General features: G+C 54.3%; 1 protein-coding gene, 1 long non-coding RNA gene and 1 pseudogene across 3 annotated transcripts; 1 reads left to right on the forward strand and 2 right to left on the reverse strand.

Moving 5' to 3' along the window:
- LOC119842653 overlaps positions 1-21,557 on the reverse strand; it is a 1,040,433-nt pseudogene that overhangs the window by 675,397 nt on the left and 343,479 nt on the right.
- On the reverse strand, positions 788-7,824 carry LOC119842650 (mucin-2). 2 transcript variants are annotated; one of them, XM_043496595.1, is made up of 4 exons: positions 4,686-7,824; positions 3,966-4,118; positions 2,014-2,099; positions 788-1,517 (listed from the first exon to the last, which is right to left on the reverse strand). In XM_043496595.1, exons 1-4 carry the CDS (start codon positions 7,738-7,740, stop codon positions 1,431-1,433), a joined length of 3,381 nt encoding a protein of 1,126 aa, XP_043352530.1. In that variant the 5' UTR covers positions 7,741-7,824; the 3' UTR covers positions 788-1,430. The 2 variants fall into 2 exon arrangements, with proteins under 2 accessions (XP_043352530.1, XP_043352529.1); XM_043496594.1 differs by lacking the exon at positions 788-1,517 and having other exon boundaries at positions 1,759-2,099.
- LOC122456643 lies at positions 4,862-17,746 on the forward strand. The gene is made up of 4 exons (XR_006275625.1): positions 4,862-4,924; positions 5,357-5,428; positions 5,597-5,662; positions 16,593-17,746. It is a non-coding gene; the product is annotated as an uncharacterized LOC122456643 (long non-coding RNA).

Below are 21,557 nucleotides of genomic sequence, written 5' to 3' on the forward strand. Positions count from 1 at the left end.
GGTGAGCACAGGGATACCAGCCTAGATGGGGTCCCTTGGTATGAACCAGCAATAATTGACATACTGGGAAGAGATAATATAATTTAATGGAATGGCACAGGTGAAATATTTTATATTTATTACATATTACATACATACATATATATATATATTAGAATAACAATACATAGATAAATACATGAGATATAGATACACGCAGGGTTAATTAACCCAACGTGGTACAAATGTGCAAACTTGAAACAAGAGTAAAAATATATAATTTTGCAATAAAATCTTTGATACAAAATTTACAACTGTCGCACCTGGCCAATGTACATATTTTCACCAGGAACAAAACTTTCAGTATATTGATTCAAGCCTCTGATTGTGATAGGGAGAGAATGGCAGAGTATCACTTCCTACTCAGGATCAGGGCCCCATTGTGCTGGGCGCTGCACAGATTCACCGGGAGAGACAGTCCCTGCCCAGTTGAGATCAGGGCCCCATTGTGCCGGGCGCTGCCCAGACCCACAGCAAGAGACAGTCCCTGCTCCAGCTGAGATCAGGCCCCGTTGTGCCAGGTGTTGCACAGACACACAGGGAGAGACAATCCCTGCCCCAGCTGAGATCAGGGCCCCGTTGTGCCGGGCGCTGCCCAGACACACAGGGAGAGACAGTCCCTGCCCCAGCTGAGATCAGGGCCCCGTTGTGCCGGGCGCTGCCCACACAGGGAGAGACAGGCCCTGCCCCAGCTGAGATCAGGGCCCTGTTGTGCCGGGCACTGCCCACACACACAGCGAGAGACAGTCCCTGCCCCAGCTGAGATTAGGGCCCCCTTGTGTTGGGCACTGCCCAGACACACAGGGAGAGATAGGACCTGGCCTGAAGAGGTCACAGTCTAAGTCAGCCAAATACAGCAGTGCAGACCAGCAAAAAAATATTTGTTAAATAGATGCTGTGCAGTCAGCAGGAGGAGGAATAGAACCTGGGTGTCCTGGCTCCCAGCTCCACCTGCTCTAACCTACTGGACCCCACTTCACTTCCACAACTGGAGACAGAAGCCAGGAGTCCTGTGCTCTAACCACTGGACAATCCCACCACCATCCAGCCCATTCGATAGCCATCCATCTCCTTTTAGTGTTCCTGTTTCTTTCTTCTGGGTTCCACCCAATGGATGTAGCCAAACATACAATGTCTGGGTTCTCAGTGCAGATTCCACCTATCTGAGTTCCCTGCCCCCGGAAGGGGACCAAAGTCCCATCCACACGCTGCCCCCCCAGAGGGCAGCCTATGTTCATCTGGCAGCTAAGGGTTAATACTGGCTTTCTTGACTCAATACTGACTATAGTGACTCTGGGTTAGCCCAGGAGTGCCGGATCGGAGCAGCCCCATTATGGGTGGCTGTAGGCGGAGGTTCTGGGTAGCCCATTCTTCCCTCAGCTGTGATCGCATCAGCTCTGGTTCTGGAGGAACTGATGAGCCATATGGACAGAGTAGGAGGTGGCACCAGCCAGCCTCGACTTTAGGAAAAACGCCAGCTGTAGGAGACAGAGATGGAGGGTGAATGGCAGGGGAAAGAGATACAGAGAATATGTGTGTGTATGTGTGTTCTAACCACTAAACCTCACTCTCCTCCCAAAGCTGGAGAGAGAACCCAGGAGTCCTGACCCCCAACCCCCGTTCTCTAAACAGTATGGCCCTCCCAGCACTGGGGATAGAACCCAGGAGTCCTGACACCCCCTCTCTGCCTTTCCCAGAGTTGGGAATAGAACCCAGGAATCCTGTAGTGTATGCAGGTGGCTGGCTGTCCCACCCACACAGGGGGTGGTATTTCTTACACCACCTTCTGCCGTGCACCCCCAAAGTGGGTGCCATATTGCTCTCTAGTGGCCGCCCTGCAGAGAGGATAACAACCTACTACCACAGCCAGATGCCTTTTAGCTCAAGGTGGAGAGGACTGGGCTGCCACGCTGCGGCCCGCCACCCATCTACACCCCGCCCTGCAGACCGGCACCGTCTCGCCGGGATCCTTACCAGAGAGCAGAAGCTCAGCAAGCTCAGTGCGGCCAGGCAGATGAGGATGATGGCCCAGTAGGGGAAGGCGCTGCTATCCGGAGAGGCTGCAGGGGACGAGAGGAGGGTGGGGGCGGACGGTCAGGCCAGGGTGAGAGCATAATGGGCCATCTTTACAGTCAGGGGGTGTTGAGGGAGCACAGCTCCCCCTGGTGGTGAAGTCAAGGGGAGCGACCATGCTAAAACCAGTGTGGCCATGGTGGCTTGAATTAGCCACCTGTTTACGGGCCCACCCAACCCCCTGGACCTGTTCTGTCACCTGTGCGGCCATTTCTTATCCAAGAATTAGAGCCTCACGCTTCCGGGACAGGGTCATGCCTGGATAAGCCACAGCAACTTGCAAGACAACCCAGGCCCTGGGACCCTTTGAGCAAATGACCTCAAATTTGAACCAGGCGTCCTACCTGGTGCCCTGAGGAGGCCCAGCAAATTTCACGGCCGTCTGAGCAGGCGGGTGGATTTTACAGCGCTTTGAGACACCAGCCATTTGAAAGTGCGGCTAGTGCCACCTGAATAATGCACTCCGGCTCCCGCAGAAGTTCAGGGTTTGCTGCAGAAGGCTTGTGTTATCCATGATCTCGCCGGCCTTTCTGGCCTTAAAATGTTCAAGCGCATTCGTTCGGGGCACTAGCAGACTCTCAAATCGAGCCATAGTGTCACCACTAGAGGGGGGCAAAGAGCCAGGTGGGATCAGAGAGGATTGGCCTCCCAAATCCTGTTACATTTCCTCCCCCGGGGTTGCAAGCTTCATCTGGCATGATTCATTTTAGGTCTCTGAGCGTCGGGCTGGCCTCATCAGTTAGATGAGATCCTGTCTCAATGCAGCTTCTGGGAGCGATTCTACTCTATAAACCAGTCTGAGACTCAACAGAGTCAGTTCCTGGCTCAGCCCACGGTCTCTTTCTGCGTGACATTGGGCAAGTCTCCTTGTCTTTCTAAGCTTCAGTTTTCCCATCTGCGAAATGGGGCTAATTGAGCGGCTTGACATTTTTATTTTGGTGGGGAAATGGCTGGGGGCTTTTTTTCCAATCAGAAATGTATATGATAAAATTGTCTGATTTATTTTATGTTTTTAATATTATTTTTATTTATTTAGTGCAAAAAACTTGGAGTTTTTTAACCAAAAAAAGCATCTAAGTTCTACTGTAATACAAAGAAATAATAGCAGTAGGAATCTAATTTAGATAGCTTTTCTCATCAGTAGATCTCAAAGAGCTCTCCACAAAGGAGAGTCAGTGTCATATCCCTATTTTACAGGGGGAAACTGAGGCAGAGAGCAGCACTGTGACTTTCCCAATAGGCCGGTAGCAGAGCCAGGACTGGAGCCCAGGGCACCTAAATCCCAGTCCTGATCCACTGGAACAAACCCTTTCCCTCCTTAATACAGGGAGTCAGAAAAGGGGTTTCTTTTTCCATGGAGAATTTCAACGAAAAGAAACAGGACCAAAAAAAATCAACCCATCGTCATCAAAACTTTCCACAGAAAATATTGTGTTAACTGAAAAATCAAACCTGGGAAATTGTTTGACCAAATCCCATCAAATGTTAAGCCAACCCCACAAAAAGGTTGGCTAATAATTACACATTTTTAAACTGAAAATGAAACAAAGCAAAAATCGGTCCAAAACTGGAAGAAAAAAAAAAGCCTACAATTTCAGCTCTAAACCACCCGCAGATAAAAAAATTTAAGCAACCGCCACCCAAATTATAAGCCAAACCCTGGGACCTTTTTGTTTTTCAGCTGAAAACTTTGATTTTGCAGTTTGCTGATGAAATTTGAACAAGTTTCGCAGCAAGTGGCCCTTTTCCGTGAAAATGTTCATTGGGTCAAAACCCCCCGTCGCCCATCAGCCAAAACCACTCAACAGAATTCCTTTGACCAGTCCTGCTATTTAATAAGCAAATAACCTCACCCGTGGTCTGTGAGGTGACAGGAACGGGCCCAAGCAATGAAGTGGTAGCGCCAGACCCTGAAGGTGTCGTGGATTCAGGTAGACGGGGAGAGGTGGCTGATCCAGTCCCAGGAAGGTCAGAAGAAGTCGTATCTCCGCTAGTTGGGATGGAACCTGGGGGATTAAAATGGCCACAAGTTATAAGAAGATAAAAGCGTCCAGACTGGGTCAGGCCAAGGGTCCATCTAGCCCAGTATCCTGTCTTCCGACAGTGGCCAATGCCAGGTGCTTCAGAGGGAATGAACAGAACACGTAATCCTCAAGTGATCCATCCGTCACCCATTCCCAGCAAGGCTTGATCATGGAGGTGAACCGTGTAGGCAGTTGCTCAGCCCCTATCTAGACACAGCTGCCTGGGAAGTTTCCCTGAGTAAGAAATTCACCAAGGTTCGTCAAGGTAGTGCCATCTCATAGGATGAGAGTGCACCATGCACTTTCTGTGCCCCTCCATCAATGACCCCGTTGGCGCATCCAACCCCCTCCACCCGGACCCATGAGCATTCAACCTGGCGTGTGCTACTTGGGGAAGCCCGAGGGTGCAGATCTATGTGCTACTTTGGTAGGTGGTTTCAGGGTTGGTATTGCTGGGTTGGATGTACAGCACCTGGCACATGGAGGCCCTGAGCTCAGCTGGGAGCCCTTCAGGGCCACCTGAACACACCAAATGTGAAATAAACATACCCCGGGTGGGAGCAGATGAGGCTGGGATGCCAGAAGCGCTGGAGCTAGGTGAACTTGCAGAGCTGATGACAGCTGGGGTGGGTGAGACTGCAGGAGACCCAGAAGAAGTAGGATGCCCAATATTCTTGGATGTAGATTGTGGAGAGATTGTAGCAGAGCTAGTAGCTCTGGAAGCAGAGCTGGGGGTCAAGGTGGCAGCAGAATTGGGGGGTGAGGTGCCTGTGGAGCTGGGGGTCGAGGTGGCAGCAGAATTCGGGTTCATGGTGGGAGTGGAGCTGGGGCTCGAAGTGGCAGCAGAATTGGGGGTCAAGGTGCCTGTGGAGCTGTGGGTTGAGGTGGCAGCAGAATAGGGGGTCGAGGTGGCAGCAAAGCTGGGGGTCAAGGTGGCAGCAGAACTGGGCGGTGAGGTGCCTGTGGAGCTGGGGATCCCAGGGAGAGTGGAGCTGGAGGTCGAGGTGGCAGCAGAACTGAGGGTCGAGGTGGCAGCAGAATAGGGGGACGAGGTGCCTGTGGAGCTGGGGGTCAAAGTGGCTGCAGAATTGGGGGTTGAGGTGCCTGTGGAGCTGGGGGTCAAAGTGGCAGCAGAATTCGGGGTCATGGTGGGAGTGGAGCTGGGGGTCGAGGTGGCAGCAAAATTCGGGTTCATGGTGGGAGTGGAGCTGGGGGTTGAGGTGGCAGCAGAATTGGGGGTCGAGGTGCCTGTGGAGCTGTGGGTCGAGGTGGCAGCAGAATTGGGGGTCGAGGTGGCAGCAGAGCTGGGGGTCAAGGTGGCAGCAGAACTAGGGGGTGAGGTGCCTGTGGAGCTGGGGATCCCAGGGAGAGTGGAGCTGGAGGTCGAGGTGGCAGCAGAGCTGGGGGTCGTGGTGGAAGCAGAGCTGGGGGTCGAAGTGGCAGCAGAATTGGGGGTCGAGGTGCCTGTGGAGCTGGGGGTCGTGGTGGCAGCAGAACTGGGGGGTGAGGTGCCTGTGGAGCTGGGGGTCCCAGTGAGAGTGGAGCTGGAGGTCGAGGTGGCACCAGAGCTGGGGGTCGAGGTGGCAGCAGAATTGGGGAGTGAGGTGCCTGTGGAGCTAGGGGTGGAGGACGTGGGAGTGGAGTTGTCGGTCGTGGTGGGGATGGAACTGGGGGTTGAAGTGGGAGTGGAGTTCTCGGTCATGGTGGAAGTGGAGCTGAGGCTTGAGGTGGGAGTGGAGTTGACGATCATGGTGGGAGTGGAGCTGAGGATTGAAGTGTCAGGTGAGATGGGGTTCATGATTGCAGTGGAATTAGGGGTCACGGCGGACGTGGAACTGGGGGTTGTGGCACTGGTTGAGATGGAGTTGTCGGTTCTGGTAGGAGTGGATATGGGGGTTGAGGTGGGAGTGGAGTTGTCGGTCGTGGTGGAAGTGGAGCTGGGGGTTGAGGTGGGAGTGGAGTTGTCGGTTACAGTGTGGGGGGACCTGGTGGTTGAGGCAGGAGTGGAATTGTCGGTCATGGTGGGAGTGGAGCTGGGGGTTGAGGTGGAGGTGGAGATGTCGGTTATAGTGTGAGGGGAGCTGGTGGTTGACGTGGGAGTGGAGTTGTCGGTTACAGTGTGGGGGAAGCTGGTAGTTGAGGTGGGAGTGGAGTTGTCAGTTACAGTGTGGAGGGAGCTGATGGTTGAAATGGGAGTGGAATTGTCGGTCGTGGTGGGAGTGAAACTGGGGGTTGAGGTGGGAGGGGAATTGTCGATCATGGTGGGAGTGGAGCTGAAGGTTGAGGAGGGAGTGGAGATTTTGGTCATGGTGGGAGTGGAGTTGGGGGTTGAGGTAGGAGTGGAGTTGTCAGTTATGCTGTGGGGGGAGCTGGTGGTTGAGGTGGGAGTGGAGCTGAGGGTTGAGGTGGGAGTGGAGTTTTTGGTCGTGGTGGGAGTGGAACTGGGGTTTGAGCTGGGAGTGGAGTTGTCGGTCATGGTGGGACTGGAGCTGGTGGTTGAGGTGGGAGTGGAGCTGAGGGTTGAGGTGGAAGTGGAGTTTTCGGTCGTGGTGGGACTGGAGCTGGGGTTTGAGCTGGGAGTGGAGTTGTTGGTCATGGTGGGACTGGAGCTGGTGGTTGAGGTGGGAGTGGAGCTGGGGGTTGAGTTGGGAGTGGAGTTGTCAGACATGGGGGGTGTGGAGCTGGGGGTTGAGGTAGAAGTGGAGCTGGGGTTTGAGGTGGGAGTGGAGTTGTCAGTTATGGTGTGGGGGGAGCTGGTGGTTGAAGTGGGAGTGGAGTTTTCGGTCATGGTTGGGGTGGAGCTGGGGGTTGAGGTGGGAGTGGAGCTGAGGGTTGAGGTGGGAGTGGAGTTGTCGGTCATAGTGGGAGTGGAACTGGGGTTTGAGGTGGGAGTGGAGTTGTCGGTCATGGTGGGACTGGAGCTGGGGGTTGAGGTGGGAGTGGAGTTGTAGATCGTGGTGGGAATGGAACTGGGAGTTGAGGTGGGAGTGGAATTGTCGGTTGTGGAGGGAGTGGAGCTGGGGGTTGAGGTGCGAGTGGCATTGTCAGTCGTGGTAGGAGTGGAACTGGGGGTTGGAGTGGGAGTGGAGTTGTCGGTTACAGTGTGGGGGAAGCTGGTGGTTGAGGCTGAAGTGGAATTGTTGGTCGTGGTGGGAGTGGTGCTGGGGCTTGAGGTGGGAGTGGAATTGTCGGTCATGATGGGAGTGGAACTGGGGGTTGATGTGGGAGTGGAATTGTCGGTTACAGTGTGGGGGGAGCTGGTGGTTGAGGCTGGAGTGGAATTGTTGGTCGTGGTGGGCGTGATGATGGGGCTTGAGGTGGGAGTGGAGTTGTCAGTTGTGGTGGAAGTGGAGCTGGGGCTTGAGTTGGGAGTGGAGTTGTCGGTCGTGGTGGGAGTGGAGCTGGGGGTTGAGGTGGGAGTGGAGTTGTTGGTTGTGGCAGGAGTGGAACTGGGGATTGAGGTGGGAGTGGAGCTGAGGGTTGAGGTGGGAGTGGAGTTGTTGGTCATATTGGGAGTGGACGTGGGCGTTGAAGTGGGAGTGGAGTTGTTAGTCGTGGTGGGAGTGTAGCTGGGGCTTGAGTTGGGAGTGGAGTTGTCGGTCATGGTGGGAGTGGAGTTGGGGGTTGAGGTGGGAGTGGAGTAGTCAGTTACCGTGTGTAGGGAACTGATGGTTGAGGTGGGAGTGGAGCTGGGGGTTGAGGTGGGAGTGGAGTTTTCGATCGTAGTGGGAGTGGAACTGGGGGTAGAGGTGGGAGTGGAGCTGAGGGTGGAGATGGGAGTGGAGTTGTCGGTCATGGTGGGAGTGGAGCTGGGAGTTGAGGCAGGAGTGGAATTGTCAGTTGTGGTAGGAGTGGAGCTGGGGGTTGAGGTGGGAGTGGAGCTGGGGGTTGAGGTGGAAGTGGAGTTGTCAGTCATGATGGAAGTGGAGCTGGGGCTTGAATTGGGAGTGGAGTTGTCGGTCGTGGTGGGAGTGGAGTTGGGGGTTGAGGTGGCGGTGGAGCTGAGTGTTGAGGTAGGAGTAGAGTTGTCGGTCGTGGTGGGAGTGGAATTGGGGGTTGATGTGGGAGTGGAATTGTCGCTTGTAGTGGGACTGGAGCTGGGGGTTGAGGTGGGAGTGGCATTGTCAGTCGTGGTAGGAGTGGAACTGGGTGTTGAGGTGGAAGTGGAGCTAGGGGTTGAGGTGGGAGTGGAGTTGTTGGTTACGGTGTGGGGGGAGCTGGTGGTTGAGGTGGGAGTGGAGCTGGGGGTTGAGGTGGGAGTGGAATTGTCCGTCGTGGAGGGAGTAAAGCTGGGGGTTGAGGTGGGAGTGGCATTGTCAGTCGCGGCAGGAGTGGAACTGGGTGTTGAGGTGGAAGTGGAGCTAGGGGTTGAGGTGGGAGTGGAGTTGTTGGTTACGGTGTGGGGGGAGCTGGTGGTTGAGGTGGGAGTGGAGCTGGGGGTTGAGGTGGGAGTGGAATTGTCCGTCGTGGAGGGAGTAAAGCTGGGGGTTGAGGTGGGAGTGGCATTGTCAGTCGCGGCAGGAGTGGAACTGGGTGTTGAGGTGGAAGTGGAGCTAGGGGTTGAGGTGGGAGTGGAGTTGTTGGTTACGGTGTGGGGGGAGCTGGTGGTTGAGGTGGGAGTGGAGCTGGGGGTTGAGGTGGGAGTGGAATTGTCCGTCGTGGAGGGAGTAAAGCTGGGGGTTGAGGAGGGAGTGGCATTGTCAGTCGCGGTAGGAGTGGAACTGGGGGTTGAGGTGGGAGTGGAGTTGTCGGTTACAGTGTGGGGGAAGCTGGTGGTTGAGGCTGAAGTGGAATTGTTGGTCATGGTGGGAGTGGTGCTGGGGCTTGAAGTGGGAGTGGAGTTGTCAGTCGTGGTGGGAGTGGAGTTGTCGGTCATGGTGGGAGTGGACCTCGGGGTTGAGGTGGGAGTGGAGTTGTCGGTTGTGGCAGGAGTGAAACTGGGGGTTGAGATGGGAGTGGAGCTGAGGGTTGAGGTGGGAGTGGAGTTGTTTGTCAGAGTGGGAGTGGATGCGGAGGTTGAGGTGGGAGTGGAGTTGTCAGTCGTGGTGGGAGTGGAGCTGGGGCTTGAGTTGGGAGTGGAGTTATCGGTCATGGTGGGAGTCGAGTTGGGGGTTGAGGTGGGAGTGGAGCTGTCAGTTACAGTGTGCGGGGAACTGATGGTTGAGGTGGGAATGGAGCTGGGGGTTGAGGTGGGAGTGGAGTTGTCGGTTACAGTGTGGGGGAAGCTGGTGGTTGAGGCTGAAGTGGAATTGTTGGTCATGGTGGGAGTGGTGCTGGGGCTTGAAGTGGGAGTGGAGTTGTCAGTCGTGGTGGGAGTGGAGTTGTCGGTCATGGTGGGAGTGGACCTCGGGGTTGAGGTGGGAGTGGAGTTGTCGGTTGTGGCAGGAGTGAAACTGGGGGTTGAGATGGGAGTGGAGCTGAGGGTTGAGGTGGGAGTGGAGTTGTTTGTCATAGTGGGAGTGGATGCGGGGGTTGAGGTGGGAGTGGAGTTGTCAGTCGTGGTGGGAGTGGAGCTGGGGCTTGAGTTGGGAGTGGAGTTATCGGTCATGGTGGGAGTCGAGTTGGGGGTTGAGGTGGGAGTGGAGCTGTCAGTTACAGTGTGCGGGGAACTGATGGTTGAGGTGGGAATGGAGCTGGGGGTTGAGGTGGGAGTGGAGTTGTCAGTCGTGGCAGGAGTAGAATTGGGGGTTGAGGTGGGAGTGGAGTTGTCGATCATAGTGGGAGTGGAACTGGGGGTAGAGGTGGGAGTGGAGCTGAGGGCTGAGGTGGGAGTGGAGTTGTCAGTTATGGTGTGGGGGAAGCTGGTGGTTGAGGTGGGAGTGGATGTGGGGGTTGAGTTGGGAGTGGAGTTGTCAGTCATGGTCGGAGTGGAGCTGTGGGTTGAGGTGGGAGTGGAGTTGTTGGTTACGTTGTGGGGGGAGCTGGTGGTTGATGCAGGAGTGGAATTGTGGGTCATGGTGGGAGTGGAGCTGGGGCTTGAGGTGGGAGTGGAACTGGTGGTTGAGGTGGGAGTGGAACTGAGCATTGAGGTGGGGGTGGAGTTGTCAGTTTTAGTGGGAGTGGAGTTGTGGGTTGAGGTGGGAGTGGAATTGGTGGTTGTGGCAGGAGTGGAACTGGGGGTTGAGGTGGGAGTGGAGCTGAGGGTTGAGGTGGGAGTGGAGTTGTCGGTCGTGGTGGGAGTGGAACTGGGGTTTGAGGTGGGAGTGGAGTTGTCGGTCATGGTGGGACTGGAGCTGGGGCTTGAGGTGGGAGTGGAGTTGTAGATTGTGGTGGGAATGGAACTGGGAGTTGAGGTGGGAGTGGAACTGTCGGTTGTGGAGGGAGTGGAGCTGGGGGTTGAGGTGCGAGTGGCATTGTCAGTCGTGGTAGGAGTGGAACTGGGGGTTGGGGTGGGAGTGGAGTTGTCGGTTAAGGTGTGGGGGAAGCTGGTGGTTGAGGCTGAAGTGGAATTGTTGGTCATGGTGGAAGTGGTGCTGGGGCTTGAGCTGGGAGTGGGATTGTTGGTCATGATGGGAGTGGAACTGGGGGTTGATGTGGGAGTGGAATTGTCGGTTACAGTGTGGGGTGAGCTGGTGGTTGAGGCTAGAGTGGAATTGTTGGTCGTGGTGGGAGTGATGCTGGGGCTAGAGGTGGGAGTGGAGTTGTCAGTCGTGGTGGAAGTGGAGCTGGGGCTTGAGTTGGGAGTGGAGTTGTCGGTCGTGGTGGGAGTGGAGTTGGGGGTTGAGGTGGGAGTGGAGTTGTCAGTTACCGTGTGTAGGGAACTGATGGTTGAGGTGGGAGTGGAGCTGGGGGTTGAGGTGGGAGTGGAGTTGTCGATCGTAGTGGGAGTGGAACTGGGGGTAGAGGTGGGAGTGGAGCTGAGGGTGGAGGTGGGAGTGTAGTTGTCGGTCATGGTGGGAGTGGAGCTGGGGGTTGAGGCAGGAGTGGAATTGTCAGTCATGGTGGAAGTGGAGCTGGGGCTTGAATTGGGAGTGGAGTTGTCGGTCGTGGTGGAAGTGGAGTTGGGGGTTGAGGTGGCAGTGGAGCTGAGTGTTGAGGTGGGAGTAGAGTTGTCGGTCATGGTGGGAGTGGAACTGGGGGTTGATGTGGGAGTGGAATTGTCGCTTGTAGTGGGAGTGGAGCTGGGGGTTGAGGTGGGAGTGGCATTGTCAGTCGTGGTAGGAGTGGAACTGGGTGTTGAGGTGGAAGTGGAGCTGGGGGTTGAGGTGAGAGTGGAGTTGTTGGTTATGGTGTGGGGGGAGCTGGTGGTTGAGGTGGGAGTGGAGCTGGGGGTTGTGGTGGGAGTGGAGTTGTCGGTCGTGGTGGGAATGGAACTGGGAGTTGAGGTGGGAGTGGAATTGTCCGTCGTGGAGGGAGTAAAGCTGGGGGTTGAGGTGGGAGTGGCATTGTCAGTCGTGGTAGGAGTGGAACTGGGGGTTGAGGTGGGAGTGGAGTTGTCGGTTACAGTGTGGGGGGAGCTGGTGGTTGAGGCTGGAGTGGAATTGTTGGTCATGGTGGGAGTGGTGCTGGGGCTTGAGGTGGGAGTGGAGTTGTCAGTCGTGGTGGAAGTGGAGTTGGGGGTTGAGGTGGGAGTGGAGTTGTCAGTTACCGTGTGTAGGGAACTGATGGTTGAGGTGGGAGTGGAGCTGGGGGTTGGGGTGGGAGTGGAGTTGTCGATCGTAGTGGGAGTGGAACTGGGGGTAGAGGTGGGAGTGGAGTTGTCGGTCATGGTGGGAGTGGAGCTGGGGGTTGAGGCAGGAGTGGAATTGTCAGTCATGGTGGAAGTGGAGCTGGGGCTTGAATTGGGAGTGGAGTTGTCGGTCGTGGTGTGAGTGGAGTTGGGGGTTGAGGTGGCGGTGGAGCTGAGTGTTGAGGTGGGAGTAGAGTTGTCGGTCGTGGTGGGAGTGGAACTGGGGGTTGATGTGGGAGTGGAATTGTCGCTTGTAGTGGGAGTGGAGCTGGGGGTTGAGGTGGGAGTGGCATTGTCAGTCGTGGTAGGAGTGGAACTGGGTGTTGAGGTGGAAGTGGAGCTGGGGGTTGAGGTGGGACTGGAGTTGTTGGTTATGGTGTGGGGGGAGCTGGTGGTTGAGGTGGGAGTGGAGCTGGGGGTTGAGGTGGGAGTGGAGTTGTCGGTCGTGGTGGGAGTGGAGTTGGGGATTGAGGTGGGAGTGGAGTTGTCAGTCGTGGTGGAAGTGGAGTTGGGGGTTGAGGTGGGAGTGGAGTTGTCAGTTACCGTGTGTAGGGAACTGATGGTTGAGGTGGGAGTGGAGCTGGGGGTTGGGGTGGGAGTGGAGTTGTCGATCGTAGTGGGAGTGGAACTGGGGGTAGAGGTGGGAGTGGAGCTGAGGGTGGAGGTGGGAGTGGAGTTGTCGGTCATGGTGGGAGTGGAGCTGGGGGTTGAGGCAGGAGTGGAATTGTCAGTCATGGTGGAAGTGGAGCTGGGGCTTGAATTGGGAGTGGAGTTGTCGGTCGTGGTGGGAGTGGAGTTGGGGGTTGAGGTGGCGGTGGAGCTGAGTGTTGAGGTGGGAGTAGAGTTGTCGGTCGTGGTGGGAGTGGAACTGGGGGTTGAGGTGGGAGTGGAATTGTCGCTTGTAGTGGGAGTGGAGCTGGGGGTTGAGGTGGGAGTGGCATTGTCAGTCGTGGTAGGAGTGGAACTGGGTGTTGAGGTGGAAGTGGAGCTGGGGGGTTGAGGTGGGAGTGGAGTTGTTGGTTATGGTGTGGGGGGAGCTGGTGGTTGAGGTGGGAGTGGAGCTGGGGGTTGAGGTGGGAGTGGAGTTGTCGGTCGTGGTGGGAGTGGAGTTGGGGATTGAGGTGGGAGTGGAGTTGTCTGTTGTGGCAGGTCTGGAACTGGGGGTTGACGTGGGAGTGGATCTGAGGTTTGAGGTGAGAGTGGAGTTTTTGGTCATACTCGGAGTGGAGATGGGGGTTGAGGTGGGAGTGGAGTTGTCAGTCGTGGTGGGAGTGGAGCTGGGGCTTGAGTTGGGAGTGGAGTTGTCGGTCATGGTGGGAGTGGAGTTGGGGGTTGAGGTGGGAGTGGAGTTGTCGGTTGTGGCAGGAGTGGAACTGGGGGTTGAGGTGGGAGTGGAGCTGAGGGTTGAGGTGGGAGTGGAGTTGTTGGTCATAGTGGGAGTGAATGCGGGGGTTGAGGTGGGAGTGTACTTGTCAGTCGTGGTGGGAGTGGAGCTGGGGCTTGAGTTGGGAGTGGAGTTGTCGGTCATGGTGGGAGTCGAGTTGGGGGTTGAGGTGGGAGTGGAGCTGTCAGTTACGGTGTGCGGGGAACTGATGGTTGAGGTGGCAGTGGAGTTGTCAGTCGTGGCAGGAGTAGAACTGGGGGTTGAGGTGGGAGTGGAGTTGTCGATCGTAGTGGGAGTGGAACTGGGGGTAGAGGTGGGAGTGGAGCTGAGGGTTGAGGTGGGAGTGGAGTTGTCAGTTATGGTGTGGGGGAAGCTGGTGGTTGAGGTGGGAGTGGAGCTGAGGGTTGAAGTGGGAGTGGAGTTGTCAGTCATGGTGGGAGTGGAACTGGGGGTTGAGGTGGGAGTGGATATGGGGGTTGAGTTGGGAGTGGAGTTGTCAGTCATGGTGGGAGTGGAGCTGGGGGTTGAGGTGGGAGTGGAGTTGTTGGTTACGTTGTGGGGGGAGCTGGTGGTTGATGCAGGAGTGGAATTGTGGGTCATGGTGGGAGTGGAGCTGGGGCTTGAGGTGGGAGTGGAACTGGTGGTTGAGGTTGGAGTGGAACTGAGCATTGAGGTGGGGGTGGAGTTGTCAGTTTTAGTGGGAGTGGAGTTGTGGGTTGAGGTGGGAGTGGAATTGTTGGTCGTAGTGGGAGTGGAGCTGGGGGTTGAGGTGGGAGTGGAGTTGGTGCTTGTGGCAGGAGTGGAACTGGGGGTTGAGGTGGGAGTGGAGCTGAGGGTTGAGCTGGGAGTGGAGTTGTCGGTCATGGTGGGAGTGGAACTGGGGTTTGAGGTGGGAGTGGAGTTGTCGGTCATGGTGGGACTGGAGCTGGGGGTTGAGGTGGGAGTGGAGTTGTAGATCGTGGTGGGAATGGAACCGGGAGTTGAGGTGGGAGTGGAATTGTCGGTCGTGGAGGGAGTGGAGCTGGGGGTTGAGGTGCGAGTGGCATTGTCAGTCGTGGTAGGAGTGGAACTGGGGGTTGGGGTGGGAGTGGAGTTGTCGGTTACAGTGTGGGGGAAGCTGGTGGTTGAGGCTGAAGTGGAATTGTTGGTCATGGTGGGAGTGGTGCTGGGGCTTGAGGTGGGAGTGGGATTGTCGTTCATGATGGGAGTGGAACTGGGGGTTGATGTGGGAGTGGAATTGTCGGTTACAGTGTGGGGGGAGCTGGTGGTTGAGGCTAGAGTGGAATTGTTGGTCGTGGTGGGAGTGATGCTGGGGCTAGAGGTGGGAGTGGAGTTGTCAGTCGTGGTGGAAGTGGAGCTGGGGCTTGAGTTGGGAGTGGAGTTGTCGGTCGTGGTGGGAGTGGAGTTGGGGGTTGAGGTGGGAGTGGAGTTGTCAGTTACCGTGTGTAGGGAATTGATGGTTGAGGTGGGAGTGGAGCTGGGGGTTGAGGTGGGAGTGGAGTTGTCGATCGTAGTGGGAGTGGAACTGAGGATAGAGGTGGGAGTGGAGCTGAGGGTGGAGGTGGGAGTGGAGTTGTCGGTCATGGTGGGAGTGGAGCTGGGGACTGAGGCAGGAGTGGAATTGTCAGTCATGGTGGAAGTGGAGCTGGGGCTTGAATTGGGAGTGGAGTTGTCGGTCGTGGTGGGAGTGGAGTTGGGGGTTGAGGTGGCAGTGGAGCTGAGTGTTGACGTGGGAGTAGAGTTGTCGGTCGTGGTGGGAGTGGAACTGGGGGTTGATGTGGGAGTGGAATTGTCGCTTGTAGTGGGAGTGGAGCTGGGGGTTGAGGTGGGAGTGGAGCTGGGGGTTGAGGTGGGAGTGGAATTGTTGGTTATGGTGTGGGGGGAGCTGGTGGTTGAGGTGGGAGTGGAGCTGGGGGTTGTGGTGGGAGTGGAGTTGTCGGTCGTGGTGGGAATGGAACTGGGAGTTGAGGTGGGAGTGGAATTGTCCGTCGTGGAGGGAGTAAAGCTGGGGGTTGAGGTGGGAGTGGCATTGTCAGTCGTGGTAGGAGTGGAACTGGGGGTTGAGGTGGGAGTGGAGTTGTCGGTTACAGTATGGGGAAAGCTGGTGGTTGAGGCTGGAGTGGAATTGTTGGTCGTGGTGGGAGTGGTGCTGGGGCTTGAGGTGGGAGTGGAACTGGGGGTTGAGGTGGGAGTGGAGTTGTCGGTCGTGGTGGGAGTGGAATTGGGGGTCATGGTTGGAGTGGAGCTGAGGGTTGAGGTGGGAGTGGAGTTGCCGGTCCTGGTAGTAGTGCAGCTGGGCTTTGAGGTGGGAGTAGAGTTGTCGGTTACGGTGTGGGGGGAGCTGGTGGTTGAGGTAGGAGTGGAATTGTCGGTCGTGGTGGGAGTGGAGCTGAGGGTTGAGGTGGGAGTGGAACTGGTGGTTGAGGTGGGAGTGGAGTTGTCAGTTACGGTGTGGCGGGAGCTGGTGGTTGAGGCAGGAGTGGAATTGTCGGTCATGGTGGGAGTGGAGCTGGAGGTTGAGGAGGGAGTCGAGTTGGTGGTCGTGGCACGAGTGGAACTGGGGGTTGACGTGGGAGTGGATCTGAGGGTTGAGGTGGGACTGGAGTTGTCGGTCATGGTGGGAGTGGAGCTGGGGGTTGAGGTAGGAGTGGAGTTGTCGATTACTTTGTGGGGGGAGCTGGAGGTTGATGCAGGAGTGGAATTTTGGGTTGTGGTGGGAGTGGAGCTGGGGCTTGAGGTGGGAGTGGAACTGGTGGTTGAGGTGGGAGTGAAACTGAGCGTTGAGGTGTCGGTGGAGTTGTCGGTTTTTGTGGGAGTGGAGTTGGGGGTTGAAGTGGGAGTGGAGTTGTCCGTTGTGGCAGGAGTTGAACTGGGGGTTGAAGTGGGAGTGGAACGGGGGGTTGAGGTGGGAATGGAGCTGAGTATTGAGATGGGAGTGGAGTTGTCAGTCGTGGTGGGAGTGGAGCTGGGGGTTGAGGTGGGAGTGGAGTTGTTGGTTACGGTGTGTGGGAAGCTGTTGGTTGAGATGGGAGTGGAATTGTTGGTCATTGTGGGCGTGGAGCTGGGGGTTGACGGGGGAGTCGAGCTGAGGGTCTGGGCGGCAGGGGAGCTGGAGGTCTCGGTGAGAGGAAAACTGGGGGTCGAGGTGGCGGCAGAGCTGGAGGTCTCAGTGGGTTGGGAGCTGGGGGTTGAAGTGTCAGGGGACCTGTGGGTCGATGTGTCAGAGGACCTGGGGGTCGATCTGTCAGAGGAGGAGGGGGTGATATTTGCAGCAGAGCTGGGGTTCGAGGCGGCAGCAGAGCTATGGTTCACAGTGGGGAGGGTGCTGGGGGTTGCACTGGGAGAGAAGTGGGGAATCTCAGTTGGAGTGGAGCTGGGGCTCACGGTGGGAGCAGAGGTGGAGGTCGAGGTGTCAGCGGAACTGGGGTTCGAGGTGGCAGTGGAGCTGTGGCTCACTGTGTGAGTGGAGCTGGGGCTTACGGTGGGAGAAGAGTTGGAGGTCGAGGTGGCCCCAGCAGAGGCGATGGTGGACGTGCTTTGTCTCTGACTCGTACCTATCATGGTGGAAGTTGCCCCTGGGGAAAGGAAGAATAGCAGCAGTTTATACAGCAGCTGGGTAACGCCAATCGCTTTTGCAATTTCGGTTCTTGGTGTTGCCCTGTAGTGGCTGCAGGGGACCTTGCTTTTGAAGGCTCTGCTCCTGAGCTTAGGCCTCTGCCTGGACCCTGTGCTGCTTACATTGCACAGTCACAAGTCCAGTCCGTGCAGAGGGCCCAGCCAGCTGCCTCCCTACATCGGCATCCTCCTGATTCCTCCCTATCCCTGCCCTGCTGATGGGGCTGAGAGGCATTTCCAGTAACAAGGAGACATCTCCACCAAGAGCACATCCAAAGACCATGCGCAGAGACTGTTCAGTACACACAGCCCACCACCCACACTGGACAAGGAGACAAATCAGAAACGAAGGGGGAAAGCTCCTGCGTTGCTCGACACCTCCCTATTGCTGATGGCACCATCAATAGCACATTTCTTGGCTGCTGCTCTCCTACAATGGAAAAAAATCGGTGCCCTCAAAGCCATCTCTCCTTCCTTGATCCCCTTGCTCTGGGACTGAATCAGAGCTGGTGCCCACTAGAGGGGAAAGGCTGCATATCACATTTCCCACCCGCCTAGCCAGCCAGTGCCCCCAGCCTAGGGTGGGCATGAAGCCAGCACCCTTGAGATAAAAGGCCCCATATCCCACTTCCGGTTCCAATCAATTTGCAGATGATCAAGCCCTTTTATTCATCACAACATACATTATTTCACTTTCCATAAACCATTTGCCAATGGAACCTGTTCCCCTCAGAACTCCCAGGCCCTCTCAGGCCACTCTCTCCCGGCTTTTATTCTCTCATTTTTTAACTGTAATTTTTGCTTAAAAAAATGTTTCAAAACGCAGTGAGGCCCAGCAAGATCCATGAAAATGGACGGGCATTTGTCACTGGTCTTATCTTGGGGCTGGGACAATCTCGTTGTTCCTTGTTTGTACAGCACCTGGCACAACGGGGCCCTGATCTCAGCTGGGGCAGGGACTGTCTCTCACTGTGTGTCTGGGCAGCGCCCGGCACAACGGGGGCCCTGATCTCAGCTGGGATTGGCAGGTGCTATAGTAATACAAGAACTGGCAGTAAACCAAGGGATTAGAAACAAAGCCTTTATTTACTGCCCAGTCATGGGTGAAATTCTAACAAAAATATATAGGCAGTTTAAGCTGTGCGTGACGGAGGAACTATTCATCGGATTATAGTAATTCATTCAGTTTCAAACCAACCGATTAAATAATCCTTTGCGGTGTCTATTTTCCTCCCCATCCACTGTTATCAAAGTTTTTTTACTAATGAATTCCTCTGCACAAGCCCCTGGTGAGGCAAGTAAGTATAATTAACTCCATATTCCATAGGGGGAAAGAAAGTGGGGAATTACCTTGGCCAAGTTCATACAGAAAAGCAGTGCAGGGAGGAACTGATGACTTTCAGCCTTCAATGTGAGACTAGAACCAAAGCACCCCCTGCTCTAACCACTAGATCCTATTCTCCTCCTGGAGCTGGGAATGGAAGCCAGGAGTTGTGACTCCAACTTTCTACAAGCCATTACCCTCTGATCCCACTGAGAGTTACCAAAAGAAACTACAGCATTTGCTCAAGAAACTCCCTGAAAAAGCACAAGAACAAATCCGCACAGACACACCCCTGGAGCCCCGACCTGGGGTATTCTATCTGCTACCCAAGATCCATAAACCTGGAAATCCTGGACGCCCCATCATCTCAGGCATTGGCACCCTGACAGCAGGATTGTCTGGCTATGTAGACTCCCTCCTCAGGCCCTTCGTTACCAGCACTCCCAGCTATCTTCGAGATACCACTGACTTCCTGAGGAAACTACAGTCCATTGGTGATCTTCCTAAAAACACCATCCTAGCCACTATGGATGTAGAAGCCTCTACACCAACATTCCACACAAAGATGGACTACAAGCCGTCAGGAACAGTATCCCTGATACTGTCACGGCTAACCTGGTGGCTGAACTTTGTGACTTTGTCCTGACCCATAACTATTTCACATTTGGTGACAATGTATACCTTCAAATCAGCGGCACTGCGATGGGTACCCGCATGGCCCCACAGTATGCCAACATTTTTATGGCTGACTTAGAACAACGCTTCCTCAGCTCTCGTCCCCTAATGCCCCTACTCTACTTGCGCTACATTGATGACATCTTCATCATCTGGACCCATGGAAAAGAAGCTCTTGAGGAATTCCACCATGATTTCAACAATTTCCATCCCACCATCAACCTCAGCCTGGACCAGTCCACACAAGAGATCCACTTCCTGGACACTACGGTGCTAATAAGCGATGGTCACATAAACACCACCCTATATCGGAAACCTACTGACCGCTATTCCTACCTACATGCCTCTAGCTTTCATCCAGATCATACCACTCGATCCATTGTCTACAGCCAAGCGCTACGATATAACCGCATTTGCTCCAACCCCTCAGACAGAGACAAACACCTACAAGATCTCTATCATGCATTCCTACAACGACAATACCCACCTGCTGAAGTGAAGAAACAGATTGACAGAGCCAGAAGAGTACCCAGAAGTCACCTACTACAGGACAGGCCCAACAAAGAAAACAACAGAACGCCACTAGCCATCACCTTCAGCCCCCAACTAAAACCTCTCCAACGCATCATCAAGGATCTACAACCTATCCTGAAGGACGACCCATCACTCTCACAGATCTTGGGAGACAGACCAGTCCTTGCTTACCGACAGCCCCCCAATCTGAAGCAAATACTCACCAGCAACCACACACCACACAACAGAACCACTAACCCAGGAACCTATCCTTGCAACAAAGCCCGTTGCCAACTCTGTCCACATATCTATTCAGGGGACACCATCATAGGGCCTAATCACATCAGCCACACTATCAGAGGCTCGTTCACCTGCGCATTTACCAATGTGATATATGCCATCATGTGCCAGCAATGCCCCTCTGCCATGTACATTGGCCAAACTGGACAGTCTCTACGTAAAAGAATGAATGGACACAAATCAGACGTCAAGAATTATAACATTCAAAAACCAGTTGGAGAACACTTCAATCTCTCTGGTCACTCAATCACAGACCTAAGAGTGGCTATACTTCAACAAAAAAGCTTCAAAAACAGACTCCAACGAGAGACTGCTGAATTGGAATTAATTTGCAAACTGGATATAATTAACTTAGGCTTGAATAGAGACTGGGAATGGATGAGTCATTACACAAAGTAAAACTATTACCCCATGAAGAAAAGGAGTACCCGTGGCACCTTAGAGACTAACAAATTTATTAGAGCATAAGCTTTCGTGAGCTACAGCTCACTTCATCACGAAAGCTTATGCTCTAATAAATTTGTTAGTTTCTAAGGTGCTACGGGTACTCCTTTTCTTTTTGCGAATACAGACTAACACGGCTGCTACTCTGAAACCTGTCATTATTTCCCCATGGTATTTCTCCCTCCCACCCCACCCCCCACTGTTCCTCTGATATTCTTGTTAACTGCTGGAAATAGCCTACCTTGCTTGTCACCAAGAAAGGTTTTCCTCCTTTCCCCGCCCTGCTGCTGGTGATGGCTTATCTTAAGTGATCACTCTCCTTACAGTGTGTATGATAAACCCATTGTTTCATGTTCTCTGTGTGTGTGTATATAAATCTCTCCTCTGTTTTTTCCACCAAATGCATCCGATGAAGTGAGCTGTAGCTCACGAAAGCTTATGCTCTAATAAATTTGTTAGTCTCTAAGGTGCCACAAGTACTCCTTTTCTTTTTGCGAATACAGACTAACATGGCTGCTACTCTGAAACCAACTCCTGTACGTTACCCACAAGAACATCATTGTAAAACTAACTAAGTCCTTTGTGGACGCTCATTGGGAAATGAGGATCTTTTCATAAATCTTGTTCAACTTAACTCCCCCGAGATTTAATGGGTCACTTTAGTAAAATCCCAGATCCAAACAACCCCGGAACCTTAAAGGGTTCCAAAATTCGGATCTAGATCTAGCTCAAGCAGCGATGTGAGCACCTGGGACTTATCTCTCGCTTCAATAAACTTAGGAAGTGGGGCTGGGAGTGGTGGGTTCTATTGTCAACTCCAGGGAAAGTTAGTCTGTGAAAGAAATTCTGTGATTAGCATGTATATTATAGCATCCCTTGGGCGTTTTTAAAGGATCCAAAAGGAATTAAACGTATTGACTTTCACTGAAAGTTGGACTCCTAACTTTAGATTTGAAAGTCTCAGCTGTCAAACCAACAGGCAGGTAGGTAGGAGCGATACTGCCCCAAATCTAAAAAAACAAAACAGATGAAGGAAGGATAATTATCTCCATGTTACAGCCGGGGAATTGACCCCAAATCAGACCAGTGCCTTCGCCATAACGCCATCCTCTATCTCAGTGCTTTGGTCTCATAGGTAGCAGTTAGATTAGGGACTAGGGAGCCAGGATTCCTGGTGGGTTTTATTCCTACCTCTGCTACTGGCCTGGTCATGGGTCCTCTCTGTGCCTCAGTTTCCCCATTCTATACAGTATGGATAATAATAATGACCCATTTTGTGATGCTCAGATCAAAGACCTTATACAAGGGAAGCAGTGGGGGCAAAAGTTCTATCTGGTTTTAAGATTAAACTCGATAAGTTTATGGAGGAGATGGTATGATGGGATAATGGGATTTTGGTAAGTAATTGATCTTTAAATATTCAGGGTAAATAGGCCAAATCCCCTGAGATGGGATATTAGATGGATGGGATCTGAGTTACTATAGAAAATTCTTTCC

The sequence above is a fragment of the Dermochelys coriacea genome, chromosome 14, assembly GCF_009764565.3.
Source record: "Dermochelys coriacea isolate rDerCor1 chromosome 14, rDerCor1.pri.v4, whole genome shotgun sequence".
NCBI classification, from domain to species: Eukaryota; Metazoa; Chordata; order Testudines; family Dermochelyidae; genus Dermochelys; species Dermochelys coriacea.